General features: G+C 46.7%; 1 protein-coding gene across 8 annotated transcripts in view; it reads right to left on the bottom strand.

Annotated features, from left to right (window-relative positions):
• SHLD2 (shieldin complex subunit 2) overlaps positions 1-22,658 on the bottom strand; it is a 1,351,673-nt gene that overhangs the window by 809,776 nt on the left and 519,239 nt on the right. For 7 of the 8 annotated variants that reach the window (XM_069610780.1, XM_069610782.1, XM_069610783.1 and 4 more), the window contains one exon: positions 608-715. The exons of the other annotated variant lie outside the window; for it this stretch is intronic. In XM_069610780.1, coding sequence (XP_069466881.1) covers positions 608-715 — 108 coding nt within the window. The remainder of the gene's footprint in view (positions 1-607; positions 716-22,658) is intronic. 8 annotated transcript variants of the gene reach the window in all.

Here is a 22,658-nt window from a genome sequence, read left to right as displayed (position 1 = left end):
CTGTTCTCATGGGCCAGCGGTATTACAAACATGATATTGCTGTGACTAAAAGGGCCAGTTCCAGCTAGGTGGTACATGTAAGAAGTCCCACCCCCTTGGCCACGGATCAGGTTTGAGAATGCAAGTCCATGGAGTAAGAGGTTGCCAAAGATGAAGATGCCAAAAGTGGTGGATATGGATTTCAGGACTAGAAATGCCTCTATATTTTAGGATTAGCACTTTCTTCCAAATGGGTATATATTGACAACTCTGTGAATGAGAATTTTGATATATCAAGGAAGTATTTGGGCATGAGGTAAGGAGTATTCAACAGGAGGGGTTTATCTCCCAAAATGAATTGGAAGGACTGACATGATGGGAACAAAGGGAGGGGTGTGTATTTTTGGCAGGGTAGAGTTAATTGTGCTTTAACCATCCATGCCTAAGGAAGTTAAATGTTGTAATTAATGTTTTCATTCATCAGAAAGTTGTTAATGAAAAGACATATTTACGCTAACAATGAAAAAACAAGGAATACAATTGCAACATTATTATATTGCAACAAATGTATTGACAAATTAATTCACAAAGAATTAGAAGTCATTGCAAGCTATGGTTTTGTTCTTACATTCGACAGGACGGAGAGCTGAACAGCTCCCCATGTTCAGCAGCTTGCTACTGCCAGTGGACTGCAGTATTGTCTCTCCATTCCAGCTGTCTTCATAAACCATGACATCTAAAACAAATAATGTGCATATCAGCACAAAGCTCAAAGCAGGACCAAAGGAAAATGCACAAGTTAAACTGTTATTTTCAATTCATTTTTACTCAACAATTCTATAAAAAAAGGTGTTAACTATGCCAACCAGACCTGAAATATTACTTTCAGTTTGACAGAGCTCACCTCTTCTTGAGGAAGAGAGTCTGCACAATGACCTAACACGGAATAGGGCACAGGCACTAATGCAAACTGAATCGAAAATAGAAACTAAGACACTATTGGACACCAACTTGAGCTTGACCATAGTTAGAGCAGGGGTGTTTCGTTCAAATAATGTACATTTTCTGGCACACACTTTTCCGAGTCACTAGTTTCAATTAACGTTTGTTATCCACCATCAAGGTAATTCTAGACTTGGAGAAGGGCTATATATTAAGAAGCTTGACATGAATCCACATTGATGAGGAGTAGCAGGAGTACTGTGATTTAAATGGCATGGACAACCTTTTTCCATGACAGACCAATCATAATTTATGAACATGTGAAAGCAGTATTTAGCAATGTATACAAGTGTCATGATCTCTGCTTCCAAAAGATCAGGACTTGCCCGACTCCCTTGGAAGCAGACCCATAACCCCGGTTCCGAGTGCCAGCTAGTCCCAATTGGGACCTTTTGGACCCTGTCCTGGCGCCAGTGGCACCAGGCTCATAAAGATGCCCAGTCCCAGCGCTGGAAGCGCCGGGCTCATAATGCTTGGGTGGACTTACCTGCAGCAGACCATGCTGCTTACTTACCTGCCAGTTGAACCCCTGATCCTCTTCTGTTTGGGACTACTTTTCCTGTTGGGTGGGGCAGGAGCCACTCCCTAGGTTCGGAACACTGGAACTCTTCTGGAAAGCAGGAACTCTTTTCTTACCTAGGCGTGGCTGTGGAAGGAGACACCTAAGCACTACAGGAGGCTATTTAAACCACACCCGATGGATGAATCTTGCTTTGCGTTATTGTGCATTCTCTGCAGCAGAACGCTCATCGTGTCTTCTGCTTCTGATCGTGGGCCTAAGGGAACAAAGGCTTACCATCCTGGAATCCAGTCTTCAGCAGCACCTGTAAAGACAAAGAAAGAACAGGTTAGCACTACGGTCTTCAGTGGCAGCGCATCTCTTACCTGGTCCATCGGCTGCCACCAACGCCTCGTGCTGCATTCCGGCATCTGAAAGACAAAGGCTTACCTACTCTTCGCATGCTCCGGAGGTCTTCGCACTGCATTCCGGCATCTGAAAGACAAAAGCTTACCAGTTCTTCGCACGCTCCGGAGGCCTTCGGCGCTGCATCCCACATCTGAAAGACAAAAGAAGGTGCGTTTAAAGACATTGGGCAACTTTATTACTCACGTGCCATTACTCCTTCCCACGCCGAATCCAGTGGGTATTCCAGCACCCTTCAGCTTCTCTAAAGCTCCGAACTTGTACCTGCACGATAAAAGGGACAGTTAGTGCGCATTGTGAAGCAGGCTACAAGCGCTTACTTACGTGCTTCCAGGCGCTTCTATTCCTCACGCGGGTTCGATCCTCAACTCTCATCAGCCCGCCATCCACCATCGCTGGAACCCTGCAAAACAAGAAATATCATTACAAAAGACTTTTAAGACATTTGAAGTGCCCAGAACTTACCGTTCGTGCAGTCAACGACGGACAGCAGTCCTCTGAGGTCAAGAGGCCTGCACCCTTATCCAGTGAAGAAACTGGTTACGGCACCCTGCCCCGAGGCAGATGAAGAGCTCGGCGTTCACTTACCTAAGACATCTTACTCTTCGAGTCAGACATACAGTGCACAGAGGTCCAGCCCAAAGAGCCAACCGTGTGTTACACATCACCTTTGAAGATACGGCATTCACCCAGTCAAGACCGGTGCCTCTGCGGGAATCAGGTGAGCGTTACAGAATGCAAAGCCTACCGCAAAACTCCCACCCAGGCGCTATGGAAACCTCGGATACCGACCAGCTAGCCCAGTTACTTGGGGAACTAAGAGCAGAAGTGCATGCAGCCCGTCAGGAAACGCATGCTCTAAGAAGGGAACTGATTATTTCCAAGGAGCGAACAGACGATCTCGCTAGACAATTGCTACAGTCACAAGCCGGACAAACTCTGTTACCCGCATCAGGGGCAAATCTTCCTTCAACATCCTCTACAAACCCAGTGCAGATCAACCTACCTGGGAATGTACCTCTGGCTCCGCCCGAACGATTTTCTGGTGACCCAAAGAGGTTTGCAGTATTTATTAATCAGTGCCGGTTGCACTTCTTATGCCGGCCAGCAGCCTTTCCAACTGATCAAGCTAAGGTAGCTTTCGTGCTTTCGTACCTTAGTGGCTATGCGGCAGACTGGTCGATCCTTCTAGTTAATCAAGATGATCCGGTTCTCCATAATTTTCAAGCTTTTCAGCTCAGTATGGAAAAACTGTTTGCAAGACATTCACAGGGGCAGGCCTTGGACAATGAGCTCCTTTCATTGCGACAGGGTAATCAAGACCTTTTGGCTTATATTGCGTCTTTCAACAGACTGATAGTGGAAACCCGATGGCCTGAGGACAAAAGGATTATGCTGTTTTATAGAGGTCTACGTGGAGAGCTCAAAGATGTGTTAGCCCAAGTAGTGAATCCCCCGCAAGACTGTTCGGACTATATTGACTTAGTCGTTCAAATTGACCACAGACTGCAGAACAGGAAGGCCGATCGTTCCAAGTTTGATGCTCGAGTATTTTCCAAACCACCAACTCCTACCAAAGGAGTAGACTCCGGGGAACCCATGCAAATAGGGGGCCTGAAAGGACCACTAACACAAAAGGAGCGGGAAAGGAGAAAACAGCTGCAATTATGCCTCTATTGCGGAAACTCGGGGCACTTTCTTCGAGACTGTGCGGTGAAACCAGCCAAGAAGGCAGTAGGAGCTGCAGTTACCAGGGTCACAAACTCTGAGCAGGGAAACGACCTCGCCCGACAAGAATAGAGGTCCTCTTGCCGAGCGTTAAAACCAGTTCCGTGACCTCGCATTTCGTGATACCTATTGTCCTCATTAGCCCTGAACATCCGGATCGATTACATGCGATTGAAGCTTACGTCGACAGCGGTGCCATCGGCAATTATGTGGATCATGAAATGGTTTTGAGGATGAATCTGACTCTTTGTCCAAAGGCTGTAAAGGACGTCATTACTACGGTGGATGGTACGGAGATAGCCTCCGGACCAGTAACGCATACCACCCAAGAAGTGACGCTAGTAAGTCAAGATGGACACCATGAGAAGATCGTGTTCGATGTGATCAAGGCCCCTCAGTTCCAGATTATTCTAGGAATTCCTTGGTTAGAGAAGCACAAACCTCAGATCGATTGGCGAGCAAGAACGGTTCAGTTTCCAGAATGTGTCTCTACTTGTCACCCTCGACCTGTTGTTGCACTGGCAGCAATTTCCTCGGAGGCTCCCCAGTTACCTCCTGAATACCTAGAATTCCAAGATGTTTTCCGGAAGGATCAGGCTAACTCTCTACCTCCTCATAGGTCTTATGACTGCCAGATAGACCTGATACCTGGATCTACTCCTCCTTGTAGTAGAATTTATGCCCTCACCGAGCCTGAGAATCTTCACCTCCGACAATACCTGGATCAATACCTAGCGAATGGGTTTATTCGTCCTTCCAAGTCCCCTGCTTCCTCAGCTTTGTTCTTCGTTCCAAAAAAAGAAGGGGACCTTAGAACTTATATAGATTATCGCGCCCTGAACCAGATCACCGTTAAGAATAGATATCCGTTACCTTTGATCCCTGAACTCCTGGACCAAGTCAGAAAAGCATGCATATATACAAAGCTGGATCTTAGAGGAGCCTACCACTTGGTACGAGTAAAAGAGGGCGATGAATGGAAGACGGCCTTCCGCACCAAGTATGGGCTATTTGAATATCAGGTCATGCCCTTCGGACTTTGCAATGCCCCGGCCGCCTTTCAATATTTTATGAACGATGTCCTCAGAGAGCTCATAGATGTGTGTGTTGTTGTTTACATTGACGACATCCTCGTTTATTCTTCGTCGGAAACTGAACATCGGAAACACGTGAAAATGGTCCTCGAGAGATTGCGTCAACACAAACTTTTCGCTAAGTTGGAAAAATGTGTTTTCAACGTGACTGAAGTTGAATTCTTGGGATTCATATTATCACCTAGCGGAGTGCGTATGGATTCAAAGAAGGTCGATGCAATTCTCAAATGGCCATCGCCATCCTCCGTGAAAGGTGTTCAAAGCATGTTAGGCTTCGCTAACTTTTACTGCAGTTTTATCCCCGAATTCTCTCGAATAGTCCAGCCCATCACCGCCTTGTTAAAGAAAAACAAACGTTTTGAATGGTCTACCGAAGCGGAACAAGCTTTCCAGAATTTGAAGACTAGATTTATCTCTGCACCGATCTTAAAACATCCTCGCCCAGAACTCCCCTACATTGTTGAAACTGATGCTTCGAGCCTTGCCATGGGGGCAGTTCTATCACAAAAGGACCCAGTAACCAATCAGTTGCATCCTGTGGCATTTTGGTCCCGCAAATTATCGCCTCCTGAAATCAATTACACTATTACTGATAAGGAACTTCTAGCTATCAAGTCCGCCTTTAAGGCTTGGCGGCATTATCTTCTGGGGGCCCGACACACCGTTACTGTGATTACAGATCACCGAAACCTGCAATATTTGAAAACCGCAAAAGCTCAATCCTCTAGGCAACTCCGTTGGGCACTATTCTTTGCCGAGTTTGACTTCATAATTACCTATCGACCTGGTACAAAAAACGGTAAAGCTGATGCCCTTTCTCGGATGGGAGTGGAAGAACATTTGATCAATCCTAAACCTGTACCTATCATTCCCGAACAAAGAATTCTAGGTGTAATCGCCACACAATCCATAGAGGAAGTTAAGGATAAAGCCAGGCTACTGGTAACTCCAGCAGACATACAGAATTGGCATCTGCAGGGAAAGGACTTTACGGTGAAGGACAACCTATTATATTTCCAAGAACGGTTATACCTGCCCAGCACAGATTTACAGAAAAAGGTAATCTCTTGTTATCACGATTCTTTAATGGAAGGACATCCCGGTATGACCAAGACCTCGGAAAAGATCAAGCACTACTTCTGGTGGCCGTCTTGGAAAAAAGATATCAGAGACTTTATAATGTCCTGTGGAGTATGCACCCAAAACAAGAGTCAAAAGGAAAAACCAGCCGGCCTCTTACGCCCTATTGACATCCCGCCTCGCCCTTGGCATACGCTTTCTATGGACTTCATCACCGATCTACCTCCATGCTCCGGATACAATACGATACTAGTAATCGTGGACCTATTCTCCAAGATGGCGCATTTCATTCCACTCAAAGGCTTACCAACAGCAGCAACTCTGGCCCGAGAATTTCTCGAAAACATCCTCCGACTGCACGGTTTTCCTTCAGTTCTAATTTCGGATCAAGGTAGTCAATTTATTTCTCATTTTTGGCGAAGTTGCTGTCGGTCGGCTCAAATTGATGTGAGACTTTCGACCAGCCACCACCCTCAAACCGACGGACAAACCGAGAGGACCAATCAAACTCTGGAACAGTATTTGCGCTGCATGCTACAACAAACTGAAAAAACTTGGAAAGATATCCTTTGGATAGCCGAATATGCCTACAATAACTCTGTCCACTCGGGAACTGGGAAGACCCCGTTTTTTCTTTTATACGGTAGTCACCCTCGAACCTCGGAGTTGGATCCACTCCAAGATCTTGGAACACCAGCAGTAGACCACCTGCATTCTACAATCACCCAAGCCTTTAAGGAAGCCGTTTCTCACCTTCAAAGGGCTAAAGAACAATACAAGAAAGGAGCAGACCAACATCGGAAGGAAGCCCCCCAATATCAAGTAGGAGATCAAGTCTGGTTATCCACCAAATATCTACCTCTAAAAGGACCACGCACATTCAACCCAAGATACCTTGGTCCCTATTCCATCACTACCATAGTAAATCCAGTAGCGGTCAAGTTGGACTTGCCCCCTCACATGAAGATACATCCGGTCTTCCACGTCTCTCTATTAAAACCCGTGCAACCTCAAACCCGACTAACTACATCTCCAAAACCTATTCTAGTTGGTGGAGAACTCGAGTTTGAAGTCAAAAGCATCCTGGATTCCAAGATCTCCACATCTAAACTATTTTACCTGATTGACTGGAAAGGCTACGGTCCCCAAGAAAGATCCTGGGAACCTGCAGAATATGTCCACGCGCCTCGTCTAATCAAAAGATTTCATCGAACATTTCCTAACAAGCCCAAACCCCCGGAGAAGCCCGGTTTGGGAGGGGCCTTGAGGGGGGGTGCTGTCATGATCTCTGCTTCCAAAAGATCAGGACTTGCCCGACTCCCTTGGAAGCAGACCCATAACCCCGGTTCCGAGTGCCAGCCAGTCCCAATTGGGAACTTTTGGACCCTGTCCTGGCGCCAGTGGCACCAGGCTCATAAAGATGCCCAGTCCCAGCGCTGGAAGCGCCGGGCTCATAATGCTTGGGTGGACTTACCTGCAGCAGACCATGCTGCTTACTTACCTGCCAGTTGAACCCCTGATCCTCTTCTGTTTGGGACTACTTTTCCTGTTGGGTGGGGCAGGAGCCACTCCCTAGGTTCAGAACACTGGAACTCTTCTGGAAAGCAGGAACTCTTTTCTTACCTAGGCGTGGCTGTGGAAGGAGACACCTAAGCACTACAGGAGGCTATTTAAACCACACCCGATGGATGAATCTTGCTTTGCGTTATTCTGCATTCTCTGCAGCAGAACGCTCATCGTGTCTTCTGCTTCTGATCCTGGGCCTAAGGGAACAAAGGCTTACCATCCTGGAATCCAGTCTTCAGCAGCACCTGTAAAGACAAAGAAAGAACAGGTTAGCACTACGGTCTTCAGTGGCAGCGCATCTCTTACCTGGTCCATCGGCTGTCACCAACGCCTCGTGCTGCATTCCGGCATATGAAAGACAAAGGCTTACCTACTCTTCGCATGCTCCGGAGGTCTTCGCACTGCATTCCGGCATCTGAAAGACAAAAGCTTACCAGTTCTTCGCACGCTCCAGAGGCCTTCGGCGCTGCATCCCGCATCTGAAAGACAAAAGAAGGTGCGTTTAAAGACATTGGGCAACTTTATTACTCACGTGCCATTACTCCTTCCCACGGCGAATCCAGTGGGTATTCCAGCACCCTTCAGCTTCTCTAAAGCTCCGAACTTGTACCTGCACGATAAAAGGGACAGTTAGTGCGCATTGTGAAGCAGGCTACAAGCGCTTACTTACGTGCTTCCAGGCGCTTCTATTCCTCACGCGGGTTCGATCCTCAACTCTCATCAGCCCGGCATCCGCCATCGCCGGAACCCTGCAAAACAAGAAATATCATTACAAAAGACTTTTAAGACATTTGAAGTGCCCAGAACTTACCGTTCGTGCAGTGAACGACGGACGGCAGTCCTCTGAGGTCAAGAGGCCTGCACCCTTATCCAGTGAAGAAACTGGTTACGGCACCCTGCCCCGAGGCAGATGGAGAGCTCGTCGTTCACTTACCTAAGACATCTTACTCTTCGAGTCAGACATACAGTGCACAGAGGTCCAGCCTAAAGAGCCAACCGTGTGTTACACATCACCTTTGAAGATACGGCATTCACCCAGTCAAGACCGGCGCCTCTGCGGGAATCAGGTGAGCGTTACAACAAGACCAGGTGAATGAAAAAGACAAATATATAATAAATCGGACTGTGCAGGTTATTAACTTGTAAACTGACTTGCATCCTCACGCTCTTGCTCCCTCTTGCTGTGTGTGGCCGTGCCACAATGCTGACAGCATATTTTACTGTTTACATTGCAACCCTCAATTTGATACAGTTAATCAGTAGCGAGTTCTGATGGAAAGACACTGTAGTTATATTGGGGCATTGTTTCTCTTCTTTTAGTAGTGTTTTCTGCTAATGCAAATAATGAAGATTACCCCTGCATACTGCGCAGGGAGTATTGATTCTATTAAAGACACAGAGGCGAGCATTATGCTTCAACTTCTTTAATTCTACTCTTCAGCAGTTTCATCAAATAAACAGAAAATGGTCTTACATTTCTCATGACTTTTTTTTTTTAAAACATCTTTTTACTAAATATTTGCAAAGCAAGAAATCAACAGTTAACATGACCCGCATGCCTGGTAAATTGGCCGGGTTAAGTATCCACAAACCCCACCCTTCTTCTACCCCTGTGCCCTCCCCATCCAGCCATGACCTGATGCCCTGAAACTACGCCCCCCAGTTTAATAATGACCCAAAATAACCACAGTGAAAATAGTACACACACAATACAATATTCATGATTGTCTGAATTCGTTTAGAGGCCTTCTTATTAGGACAAATAGTTGCACGTTAATTTCCTTTTATCTGCTACCTATAAAGGACATTTTTATGTGGGCCATGGTTGGTTTCAAGGGCGTTTCCGGCCCTGACTTGCCTGTCAGCGCAGTATGTGTATGCCTCTTAAAGGGACCTTCACCTTTCATCAGTGTGCAGTATAAACATAAACAGAGGACTAGTTTGAGGCCAGATAAAGCTCTCGTGCACGCCCCAGTTTATACCTACCATAAAGTAAATTGTTTTCTTTTTATTTCTTAATTATTCATTACACTTAAATTAAGAATACAAAATAAAAATAATAATCAAGTTACCATGAAGCGTGCATCCTCCTAGTGTCAACAAGATCACTCACCTTGATTTATTATGCCCATCTTCTAGTTATTAAAGAATGAATGTTGCAGAGGACCTATATTGTATGCCATCTCCTACAGACAGGTGCTTAGTCACGGTGGAGAACTTATTTTCTTATTGTGGTACCAGATTTGTAAATCGTCGTAAATACGAGGCTACGGGTGTAAAACTATCCCTACAAATGTGTTCCATTTTGGGATTATCGATTATCCATTTGTTTACGCTTGCTTAACATGTCACATACCACTGGCGAAATGTTAGTCCTGCTTTACACATTTTGCATTGTTAAATCCGCACAGTTGATACAAACTTTGCAATTGTACCGTGTTCATCGTGTATTTGGTTCTTTCTATTTATCATTTTCATTGATCTTATTTTTAAGACAAGCCCCATTCTTCTTAAGAGCCGTTCCTGCAGACATTTCTCTGCAAATATTTCTCTTTGATGTTTCGGTATACTCAGAAAAACATCAGTACTGAACATTACAACTTATTTTGTTGTCGGTGAATCCTCTATTACACAATTATTTGTAATACAGATAGGTATTTCTACAAATACTCTTATTTTGTGGACAACTGTGATGTTTCTTATTTCATTAATATTTTAGACACAGCTATCTACTTATTGATGTTATTTGTCAGAAATATATATACACAGGTGTGACCTACCTTATATAACAGTTCGGTTCTCTGCCATAACCCCCGCCGGGCTGTCGGATGGGAGGTAGGGTTTGGCTTGCCCGTGGGCAATTACGGTTCCGGGTTTATCGGGTGCAAATTGAGGGTTCGGGAGCCCAGTTAACTCTACCAAAGTCCCGCCCGCCTCTCTGTATACCGATGCAAATGTCAATGGTGGACAGGCGGGTAGAGATGGTATTTAGCTTGGCTTGCACACCGAAGATGGTTTTGGGCTCCACACTGGTTTGCCTAGGTAGATCCAGTTGTTCTTGTAAGCCGCTCAGTTATGATGTGGTCTCAAGTTAGGCACAGTGCAGGATATTTGAGGTGTGCCGTTTTGCTTGCGTAGAACTCCTACAGAGTCTGCAAATGAGCAGCGGAAGAAGGTGCACCTTTGTTAGCTGCCTGAGCGATTACAGTGTCTGTATCAGTCAGTTCTTCATTGCCATGGCGATAGAGGGATTATCGACCACCGGATATTGTGATGTCGCACGGGGGGGTGATGCCCCTGTCCACCTGTAGGGCTTGCGTGTAGCTGACGGAGTTCAGCTTCAGAGGGTGGGGCACCACAGGCAGTTTTGCACTGTTATATCTTTTTTGATGCCAGATGCTCCCCCCAACCCCAGTTATTACTGCGCTGAGTGGCAGTCGCCTCCCGGGGTCTGGCCTTATTGCCTGTATTGCAGTGGCAGTTAGCACCTTATATCAGGGTGGGGGTTTCACTAGCTCCGCAATCCTTGGAAATATGCTTTGTTACATCTTGCTGAGGCCTCCGATTTCATGAAGAGTACAGTGAGAACCCCAACTTGATACCTCCAGGGGGAGGGGATGATCCCACCACCTTTACCTCCCTCACTGCAGGTGCCCGCCGGTCCGTTTGTTTAAGCAGGGATGTGGATGGGGCCAGGGAAGCACAGGAGGAGCCTGTTCTGTTCCGAACGGCTGTGTGTGCGCGTGTCGCCTTGTAGATTAGGAGCGCCTTAGGGAGAGAGGGATGGCACACATTACTCACTCCTGCAGCCCTCCGCCATCAGCAGGGGCGGTTGCACCACACACTGATGTGTCATCCGTGGAGGTTGTTGGCTCCGCTTCTGCCCCCGGGCTGCCATGTGCTGAAGCTCCTCCCAGGATTATCGATTCAAAACAGCGGTGTTCGCCTGCCAAGAGCCGGCCGCAGCTCTCAGGACATACGTGTTACATTCTCGCTCATCTGAGCAGCTAGGTGAACAAGTAGGGCACCGATCTGATCCTTGATGTGTACACTTGCCATTTCCAGCAATGCAGAAGTAAACCAGGCGAATGAAACGGATTAATTTGCTGGTGTTACGCCTGCCTTCTGAGGAGCTCTAGCACCTCACCGCCATCTTGCTTGGACTCTCGAGCGCCCGCCAATACCTTTTTATTTTTTAACTACATTTCCCCCTCATCACACTCCTTTTTGTAGTCCATAACACTTCCTGTCCTTGGCCACTAGCCACTTTCTATCCTTTGCTTCATCTCTTCTTTGGATGCTCTGAACCAATCCTTAAACACTGCAACTGTAACTCCCACATCACACGAACAAACATTGTCCCTGAAAACTCCTCAGACAATCTTGTCTTCCATTATGACCTAATAAAGGCCACTCGCTCCACAGCCCCTGTGGCACAGCTGCACCCGCCTTCTAGTCAGCTGTTCTTCTGATCGTCTCCTGTCAATCAGAAAAGATACGCTCAGGGTGGAGAATGCATTGTGCTACACATCACAAGGGTAAACGCTGTTTATACAGATTCAGATCACAGTGCATGTGCTGGACGGAAATGTAATGCTCGCCTCTGTGTCTTTAATAGAATCAAGACTCCTTGCGCAATATACAGGGGTAATCTTTATTCTATGTCAAGACCGGAAGCAAGCATTATGCTTATTCAAAGTTATCAATCACTGTCTCTGCCACTGACGGCACTGGCTTAAAATAAAAGGACTTAAAAGAACTATGGCAAGCCCAGTCTGCCGCTCACAAAATATCCACTAGCATACAACAGCTGTGAACGCTTTGGATAACATAGCTCCCCTCACTGAAATGAGCCCCAAATCGAGTCAGGTCAATCCCTGCCTGTTGGATGATTTCGCTGACCCATCTGGTGATGGTGTCTGTAGCAACCGCTCTAGGAGTCTTTCTACGTACAATCAACAGTTGCGACATCCCTGCTGAGCGCAGCTCCGCCTTCCTGTGTTCACATTCTCTGATGCAAGCTGCTACACACAGCCTCCGCTATCAGGTCAAATAGGGATACAACATTGAATAGAAGTTGGTCTTTGTCCCTCTACTGAGCGTGAAGGTAACTCCCTCCGGTCCGTATGTCTTCCTATCTATTTCCAATGCTCTGATGCCCGAGACACGTCTGCATGACACTAAGCTCAGCAACATTTCTAGTTTCCCTGATAATTGCGTCAGTGACACGTGTCTGCTCGACGGCCAGTTAACCAGGAATTGCAATAATATGTTCACGTCACATAGCTACGTGTATTTCGGACCCAGATGAACTTGAAACCGAGCTCCTTTCATGAGCCTGACTACTGACAGATGATCTCCTAGAGGCGCTGCATCCACCTGCGTATGGCCTACTGTTATTGTGGACCTGTACAGTCCTATGGTCCTGAAGGCTTTGCCCTCTTCCAGGAGAGAAGCAAGAAAATTAAGGACCACCACTACAGAGGCAGAAACGGGAGGAATATCTCTCCTTTTGCACCAGGCTGCCTGTTTGCTTCATGCCACGTCGTTTCTCCTTCGAGTGGAGCGGGGCCCAAGAATCCATGATGGGCTACACAGCCTGGCCAGAAATGCCTCCCAGTGTACATCTTTCCCTGATACCTTGCAAACCATTAGGGGAAGATTTCCCCTCACCCTCATAGGATGAAACAACCCAGTTGGGTCCGTGAGCAGGTGCTCTCCGGACGGTAGGATCTGCGGGAAATCTGAGGAAAGTTCCATCAGAGCTGGAAACCACACTTGCGACTTCCATATGGGTGCCACGACTATGATTCTGATTAGCATCATGAAAGGGGGAAATGCAAAGTGCAGATTCCCGCTACAGTCTTGAAGGAACGCGTCCGTTCCCTGCGCACTCTGGTCCAGTCTCCAGCTGAAGTATTGACTCTTCTTCGCGTTCAGCCTGGAGGCGAACATATCTGTGTCTATCGGCCCCCATAACTGCTTCAGCTAACGGAATACATTCTCATTGAGTTTTCAGTCGGTTGAGTCCAGAAGATGACGTGAGTTCCAATCTGCTATCACGTTGAGGGTTCCCGGGAGATACTCATCTATCACTGAGATCCCGGTTTGGAGGTAAAATCCTTTGCTAATTCCGCCACGAGTCTGGATTTTGTCCCTCCTACATGATTTATGTATCTGGCTGCTGAGATGTTGTCCATCTTCAGCCGTATGCAACAGTTTGCCCTGCCCTTCATGAAGGCTTTTATTGCGAAAGACCCAGCTAACAGTTTAGACAGTTTATATGAAGCTGTAACTCCTCTGAACTCCATTTGCCCCCTGTCTCTAGCATGCCTCGCCACGCTGCCCAGCCTGCTCTGCTGGTGTCTGACTCCACGACTAGGTCTGGCCCGTTTCCGAAAACGGCATGCCTGTTCCATGCATCCATATTCTTCACCCACCACTGTAATTCTGTGTTTGACTCTTGATCTAGTGGTATTGCCTGGTGATATCTCAGGCCTTGCTGAAGGTGTCTGATCTTCAGCCTTTGGAGAGAGCCCTGTAATGTAGGGGCCCCAGAAATTTGATCTGAATGGAGGATGCTGGAACCAGCCAAAATGCCTGAAAAAAAATGACAGAATGCGTAATTTGGCAGAATTTTGTCTGTTTGAAAATTCCAAACGTCTGAAAAAGTTCAACCAGATCACACAATTGATGCTGGGGGCTGCGGGGGTGTCTGCCACATTTTGCTCACTATATTGTGAGCGGGGCTTGCGGGGCTGTCCTGCAGCCATCCCAAAAAAAAGGAGGGCCGCAGGGGTGTCTCCCGCAGCCATCCCCCAAAAAAAAGAAAAGGAAAGGACCCTGCAGCACCGGTTCCTGATCATGGAAGTGAAAGGGAACAGGCATTGCAGGGACACTGTGAGTCAGCGCAAGGTAAGTAGGGGGGTGGGGGTGTGGGTGGCGGCCAAGTTGAGTGTGGGTGGGGGCCAAGCTGGAAATGTTCAGGGAAGAAAAGACGGAAAGGTTATTTCGGAAAAATAATCTTCAGTCTTTTCTCCCTTGAACATTTGGATCTCAGGCTTTCAACCTCAATCCCTCTTGCTAGTATTTGTATTGAAATAACTTGCTTGGCGAGGCATACTTTGATCTCTCTCTTGATATCCCAGATCTTACTCGCTGCCGCTCTAGAGTCGCCTTCTTTGTGTCCACCAAAAAACCCAGAAAATCTAGTTGTCTCATCTGTATCATGTCTGATTTCTCCTGATTGATCAAGAACCCTAGGAATGTTAAGAGGTCTTTCACCCAGTTTGTCTGGTATAGAAATGTCGCCCTGTCGCCTGCTAACAGAAGAATATCGTCCAGGTATATAATTATACTTATCCCTTTCTCCCTGATAGCTGCCGTAGCAGTCTCATGAGTGTGGTGAATGCCCATGGCACTGATGCAACACCGAAAGGCATCATCTTGAATTTCCAGAATCACCCTTCCCAGCTGAAAGCTAGGAACGGGCAATATTCCATCTTGAAATGTCTGTATATCAACCAACTATTAAACTCCTTCAAGTTTATGACTGGCCTGACTTTCTCTTTCATGTGGACCAAGAACATATTGCTCACTTATCTGGGTATTTGCGTGGATAGCTTGATGGACTTCTTCCTTTCCAGCGGACTCAGCTTGTCGTGAAAGTGCTCTTGCTCTGCTTGCGACAGGCGCAAGGAGCGCAGGCTCGTCTCTTGCAGTGGGTCTTTGCTAAACTCTAAGCATAGCCCTCGGGTAGCTTGCAGCACCCAAGCATCGCTGAAAAGCATGCATCAGTTCTGCCAGAACTGCAATGTTCTCCCCCTTACTGGTGGATAAGTAACAGGTCTCACCTGTGCTAGAGCTTTGTGCTCTTCCGGCTCCTCTGCTCCTGCATCCTCCGGGATATCTCCCTCTGGTAAGGAAGAAGCAGTCCTGCTGTCTTCCCAGGAGTGGGCTCTGCCGCCCTGCGGTCTCCGTGACGATTGGAACCGGATGGCCGCCCAACCCGTATAGCAGCCTGCCTCAGCAAAAACTATACTCGGGAAGATCTTTTTAATGGAGGCCTGTGCCTTCTCTAGGGAGGTGCAGGTACCTATGAATCTACCCTTTTCCTTACCAAAGGACCCTCCGAAGAGTAAGCCTTGCCCTGCCTCGCCTGCTTCATAAGTAGTGTGTTCGCTCAATTTTGCGTCGATTTTCAAGAGACGCCCTCTCCTACTCTCCGAGGAATTTCCCAATTCACTAGGGTATCAGCGTCTACTTTCTCGCTAATGTCCCTGGCTCTCTTCGCTAAATTCATGATCTTAGCCCACAGACTAGTACTTTTTCTTGGAAACTTTTCCAAGACCTGTCCATGCCTTTACGGAGGTCTTTGGATGTCTTCGTAATGAACGCCAGCACTTTAGGATCTAGTTTGGGTGCTTCAGCCACCTTGCAGCTAGATACGGGTGCAGGCATTCTGCCCTCATGTGCAGCCTCGTGTCTTTATGTAGGACTTTCTAATTCTCTGCGTCATATATTTTGCACTCTAGGTGATGGCTGCCAGTCCGCGGATCTGGGATTCCTGATATCGTCAGGATTTAACATGTCCTACATTTCTGCTTCTTCCGCCTCTGGGTGTTTTTCCTTTTGGACTCTATTGCCACTCGTGGGTCCTGTCCACTCTCCTTTCGACTTGCTGTCCTCTTCCTGCAAAGAAGTCGTAGCGTCTGGCAACTCTTCTTCCGAGCCAGCATCTGTATCACCCATGCTATCTTCCTCTGGAGGCATGGAACTGCTGCTCCTTGTAAGAAAGCATTCTGCCTCTGGGGCCTTTATCTATACCCCATATTTGAGAACCGGGGGAGTCAAAGAGATCTTGCTACTTCCCTGTGGGCTCTTCTTATCATCTGCCCTTGTGGACATGCTTTCTTTTCTGGTCTTGGTGCATTTTTGTTTCTGGCCCAGGATAGGTTCTAGCGTGGCCAGCCTCTCTTGGATGGGCCTTACGCCTTCTGCCACTGCTTCAACCAACGAGTTTCCCAGCACCTCTTTGAAGCTAAGCGATAAGTCTTGCGCTTGTTCCTGCTCACTCCATCCATAGTCTGGCATTTTGCTGAATATCAGGGTGCTGTGCGCCAATGCATGAACAAGCAGGTTGAATTGCACTGCCATTTTTCCACTCTGTTGGTCTTAATCTGTTATTTTATTATTTTAATTTTTTAGTGTCCCTCTCTGCTCCTGTTTCTTCTGCTTCAGCACTTTTTTCCCAGTATTGCTTTGTTGCACAACCTGCAGGCTCTTTGCTCTGCAATAGCTGAGTCTGACTACTCTTTATTGCCTGTAGCCGCGTGGCTTTATGAGATGGCTTGTGCTGAGTTATTTTCTGCAGTGAGCACGTTGTGCCTGCTGCTTACTGCCTCTAGCGCGATCACTGCACTGTGAAATTCCAGCTCGTCTGCTGTACATTCATATCCATGTCGTCGACCGGCACTGGATATGCACTGTGGGCGCTAACGTATTCCCCCGATGGCGGCCTGGAGTAGAATGATAAGCTTTGTCACATAAGTGACGCATCTAGATCTGCCCCCCAATGAAGGGGGCCACTGCACTCTCTCTGCGCTGCGCTGTACCCTGCCAAGCCAAGCGTGACCCCGATCGTGCCTGTAATGAAGCACAGATCCTGCTCGGCTCACCGCAGGAAGAGGCAGCCTTCATTGAACGCCAGTAAATGTAAGTGTACGCTGCACGAAAGATTAGTAACACGCTCACAGATAAGACATTGTAGTAGTAGTAGTAGTAGTAGTAATAGTAGTAGTAGTAGTAGTAGTAAACAAGCTTTATTCGGCAAAGTGTCATTAGATAAGACATTGATATACTGGCAAAATACATCAGTAAATACACAGAATTACTACATAAAATGCAGTATATAAACTCTCTACAATAAGAATGTGGACTTACATTGCTGAATTTAAGATCTTTTTAAGTAGGACCGAAGGTATTAGTCCTCTTCCCTACCACTGAAAATATAACTTGTCTCAAAGTGGCATGGGCCCTATGAGGTGCAAGAGCAAACCGGAACATGTACCTATAAACTAGTCCAACCTGATAGAAAGCAAAAGACCCACCTCTACCACATAAATCTCTTGAAGGAGTGGAAAGAAAATCCTTCCACCGCCGCCTCTTCTATATTGTCTTGTTTGGTGCCCGAGGAGATAGACAACTCTGAACTTTTTCCCCAAGAACTATCTAAACAGAAACAAGAAGATATGAACAACATTATTATGGCATTCCCTGATGTATTCAGCGAGAAGCCAGGAAGAGTACAAGGTACTTATCATTATATCAGAACTCCAAAGGGAAAAGTGGTCCATTTGAAACCATAAAAACCCCCAGAAGCATGAAAATAAATAGTGTTTGGGGAAGTTAACAAAATGCTGAAGGCCAACATTATCCAGCCCTCTACGAGTCCATGGTCCTCCCCTATTGTGGTGGTAACAAAACACAATCATTCTTGGAGGTTTTGCATAGACTTCAGGCAGGTTAACGCCATCTCCACCTTTGATGCCCATCATATGCCACACATCAATGAGTCAACAGGTAAACTTGGAAATGCCAACTTCCTGATTTAACCTAGGATATTGGCGGGTCCCAGTACATGGACCTGATAAGGAAAAGACAGCTTCCTCAATACTGATGGGACTATTCCAATTCAAAGATTCAAAGTCCTCCCTTTTGGACTGCATGGGGCCGCAGCCACTTTCCAATGAAACATGGACTGGATACTACAACCCTACTGCGATTTCTGTGAGTCCTATATTGACATTAGTCATTTATAGTAAAACTTGGGAATACTATATTTTTCATCTACCTACTATTATTAGAACCCTCAGAGAGGCCGGCTTAACTGCAAATCCATCCAAATGTAAGCTGGCTGAATCGGCCGTGAAAAACGTAGGCTCCTTTGTAGGGAATGGCAGTGTCGAGTTCCAGCAAGAACAAGTGAAAGCTATCCTAGATGCCCCCATACCGAAGACCTACAAAGACCTCAGGGCATTCCTAGGAATGATTGGTTATTACTGTAGGTTTATCATGAAATGCTCAGATAGAATAGCCAGATTAACAGAGAAGTTAAGAAAATGCTGAACCCCAGAAGATTCATTGGAATGATGAGGATGATGAATGTTCCAATAACCTAAAACAAATCTTGTGTCAGAACCCAATCCTAAAAGTAGTAGACTTTTCCAAAGAATTTGTGTTACAAACAGATTCCTCTCTCACAGGGTTAGCAGCAGTGTTATCGCAAGTATGCAATGGATTAGAACACCCCATCCTATTCACTAGTCGTAAACTCTTCTCACATGAGAAGAACTACTCTGTATTGGAATTGGAGGACCTTGCATCAAATGGGCAATTGTCCATCTAAGATATTACCTTTTAGGGAGGAAGTTCACACTTTTCAACCAAACAACCAACCTTTAGTACGGATAAGTCAACGAAAGGACTCTAACCCTTGAGTAATACAATGGTTCTTATACCTGCAACCCTACTGTTTCACTGTGGAACACCGAAAAGGTAAAGAACAGGCAACATCAATTTAATTTCCCTATGAAACAGATGAAGTTACAACGCAAAGGGGACGTGTATGTGAGAAACCAGAGGAAGTCTCACCTGCTAATCCCCAAGGGATCTCTTTCTCTCTCAGGTGGCCAGGGCAGAGCCATCACCTTTTGATCCAGACCCTGCGGGAGGATCGCCTGGGTGAGGCAGTCGATGGTAAGACGCGGTATTCCCCCCTTTTCTGTACATCCAACCCTCCTATTTTTTAGGATCCGATGTCCCAACCACCAACCCCCTTTCTGCACAAACAGTAGGCAGAGGAAGAGAGAGACTGAGAGTAAAAAGACTAACTCTTATACATCGTACTGGACATGTCCCACTAATGGAGTCAGGCAAAGTCAGGCACTTGACTTCAAGTGCATATACCCTATTCCAATTAGCTCTCCTCACACAGATAAAAGGCAGAATCTAGAGACACACTCTGAGAAAGGTGGAACACGAGCACGATCAGAACTTCTGGGGTGAAGGTGAACCTACTGGAGTAAAGCAATGGACCAAGGGGCGAGAGCAGCGGGTCAAAAACCCCAAGAGTTGCCTACAGGAGGTTGTTGCCTCTACAAGGCAGCGAAAGACACGTGGAGAAGGCCAGATCCCAATATTGAAGACTGCATTGTGTTTCAAAAATGCCAGCAACCCTCCCGAGTGAATGGCTGCATTGGGAAGGCAAGGTCAAGCCTGTGGTATTAACCTTGACTTGTGAATTGGAAATCGGAAAAGCAATAAAGAACTGCACACATCCGGTGAGTTGGCAAGCGACTTGAGAGACCGGTGTGTGCTACGAAAGATTAAAGTTTGCAACAATATATCGCAAGTGAAGGCAGCATGCATGTGGATGAGACGCGTGGAAAGGCAGACCTGTGAATGAACTTTAAAGTAAAGACAGCAGTGGAATCAGTGATACTGCGAAACTGAGTGGTCCAGCAAAAAGGAGTAGCCCACTCGAAAGTCTCTGTGAAAGGTGCATTGTTTGAGGCGATAAAAGTTAATGAGCTGTAAAAGCGAAAGTGAATGAAGTCAACCCTGAGAGAAGGGGAGAGGAAAAGATGAACATTAAATTCGGAGTCGAAGTGGTCTTAAAATGGTCTGTAAAGGAATCCCTGCACATTCAAAGGTCTTCGACATCCGAAAAGCGGTCTGAGCCCGACTGAGGGAGACCCAAAGTGTCAAAAGCCTGGGGAAGGGAGCCCTTGCAAATGTTGTTGAACTGTGTAAAGGTCTGAGCCCGGGAGAGGCAGACCAATGGTGAACTGTGCAAGGTCCAAGCCCAACAGAGGGGACCAACGTTGAACTGTGCAAGGTCTGAGCCCGACAGAGGGGACCATTGTTGAACTGTGCAAGGTACGAGCCCGACAGAGGGGACCAAAGTTGAACTGTGCAAGGTCTGAGCCCGACAGAGGGGGACCGGTGTGAACGTTTTGTTTCGTTATTTGGAGAAGATTGGAACAAGAGCCTTTTTTTTCTAAAACAATTTTTATTGGTTTTTACAACTTACAAACACAAAAAGCACACCAGACAGTGCAAGTTACAAGCTTCTCAGCATCATGTACATTTACGTGTATTTACCGCTGCCATCTACTAACCCTTCCCCCGTAACTCGAGCCTACTCCACTGCCTCTTCAATAATCATTCCTCCAGGGGCACTCCTCCTTCAGTGCCCCCGGAGGTGTCATGTTCGCTTGGACCGGCTTGGGTGTGGCCACTAGTTGTCTCCAGGCGATCAGTGATCCCACTTCATCATCCTCCCCCATGTTGGCCGCTTCATACCATACTACCATCTCCGCTTCAGTCCATTTTAGAAGATCATGCCACCACACCTCTATCCTAGGTCTATGGCATGCTTTTCAACCCATAGCTATTCTGCGTTTGGCCAGAATGTAGGCCAAATCCTTAAGTTTGCTCACATGTTTCAGGTTACGTGGTATAGTGAATCCCCCTACCATGCATGCCCACACGGATCCCACATGTAGTTTAATTCCTTTCTCGGCTAAGCGATGGTTAACTTCACCCCAGAATTTCCCAACTACCGGGCATGCCCAGAACATGTGTATCATCCCCGCGTTCACTTCCCCACATTTAGGGCATGTTTGTGTCTCTGTGCTCTTGAATCGAGCGATCTTTTGAGGGGTCATGTATGCCCTATTGGTTACATGTAGCTGGATCTGTTGTAGTCTCACGTTCCTGAACACCTTTTTGTGGTACCTTTGTGCTCTTTCCCATTGTCTGTCTTGCAGGGATTCCCCCGCGTCCTCCTCCCACTCCTGTCTCAGCTGGGTCACTTCCTTTCCCACCCTGGACATTACCAGTTCATAGATCCGGGGTACCTCATGCCCCCCTTCTGAGATATCATATATTGTTTCTATGGCCATGTCTGGTTGGTCTTCTAGTTCTATTTCGGACCATGTATCTCTTACCCGCCTTACCAATTTAGTGTAGGTGATATATTGCCCTGGGTATACTCCGGTTTCTTCAACTAGCATTTTGAATTCCAGTACCTTCCCATCTTGCCACACATCTCCCAGTGTTGCTATGCCAACCGGTTTCCAGTGTCTACGAAGCACCTTTTTTAGTTGCTCATCCACTCCCTGCAACGCCACTAGCGGCACTTGCAGGGAGCACGGAATCAGGTTCTCCATAGCTTGACATGCCTTGCGCCATGTCTTCCAACCCAGTTCAAGCAACTTCGATCACCCTTCTAACTCTGATTTGGGCAGCCATATCAGTTCTTTCAGGAAAAACAGGGAACATTCATCCCTCAACAGTCTGGATTCTGCTGTTGTGTCTTCAGTTAGTCACTTAGCCACATACTGTATCTGCCCGGCCAGATGGTATATCTCAAAGTTAGGCAATTCTATGCCCCCTCTATCATACATGTTTTGTAGTTTCCATAGGGCAATCCAATTTCAAGTATTGTGCCAAATAAAGCCTCCACATAAGCTCTGAGGTTTACCAAAGAGGCGTCTGGGCAACATATATGGGATATTTGCAAAAAAGTGTAACAGCCTAGGCAATACAAACAACTTCAACAATGCCACCCTCCCCACCATGGCTAGGGGGAGTTTAGCCCAGAACCTCATGCTGTTTTCAATGTTTGCTACTGCTTTCTCTGTGTTATATTTGTGTTCATCTTCTACCACATGACAGATATCGATCCCCAAGTATCTTAACGTTCTGGTCTCCCAGGGTATCTGTAAAACTGGTAGGTTTTCTTGTCGGATTCCTTTGTATCTCCCTAGGGGAAATATACACGACTTCTTGGGGTTGACCGCTATGCCGGAGAGTGACACGAATCGCTCCATTACTTCTAAGATATATTGGAGGTTTTCCTCCGGATACCTCAGGTACAGCAACAAGTTGTCTGCATACAATGATATTAGTTTTACGAAGGTAGCGGGCGCCCCTCTCTCGCAAGAACAGACATGATAACCTGTTCAGTGGTTATTAACCACTTGAGAGTTCGCAGCCACTGCTTTTACTCACTGTGCCTTTCACAGATGGGAAATATCCATTTGCATATCAGTCTTTGTCCTGCCCAGGGGCAGTCCAGCACCGAAATACAATGGCAATTTCAATCTGAACGAGAGTACCACCAGCAACCCCATACACGTGTTTCACCCTAGTTGGGGATCATCAGTGAGGTGAAGCTGATGCCTCTCTAAGCACAGTGAGAGGGAGACCACGTCTGG

Source organism: Ambystoma mexicanum, chromosome 8, assembly GCF_040938575.1.
Source record: "Ambystoma mexicanum isolate Mex_15411 chromosome 8, UKY_AmexF1_1, whole genome shotgun sequence".
NCBI lineage: Eukaryota > Metazoa > Chordata > Amphibia > Caudata > Ambystomatidae > Ambystoma > Ambystoma mexicanum.
The sequence above is the reverse complement of the archived record's forward strand: the minus strand, read 5'-3'. Positions and strand labels throughout refer to the sequence as shown.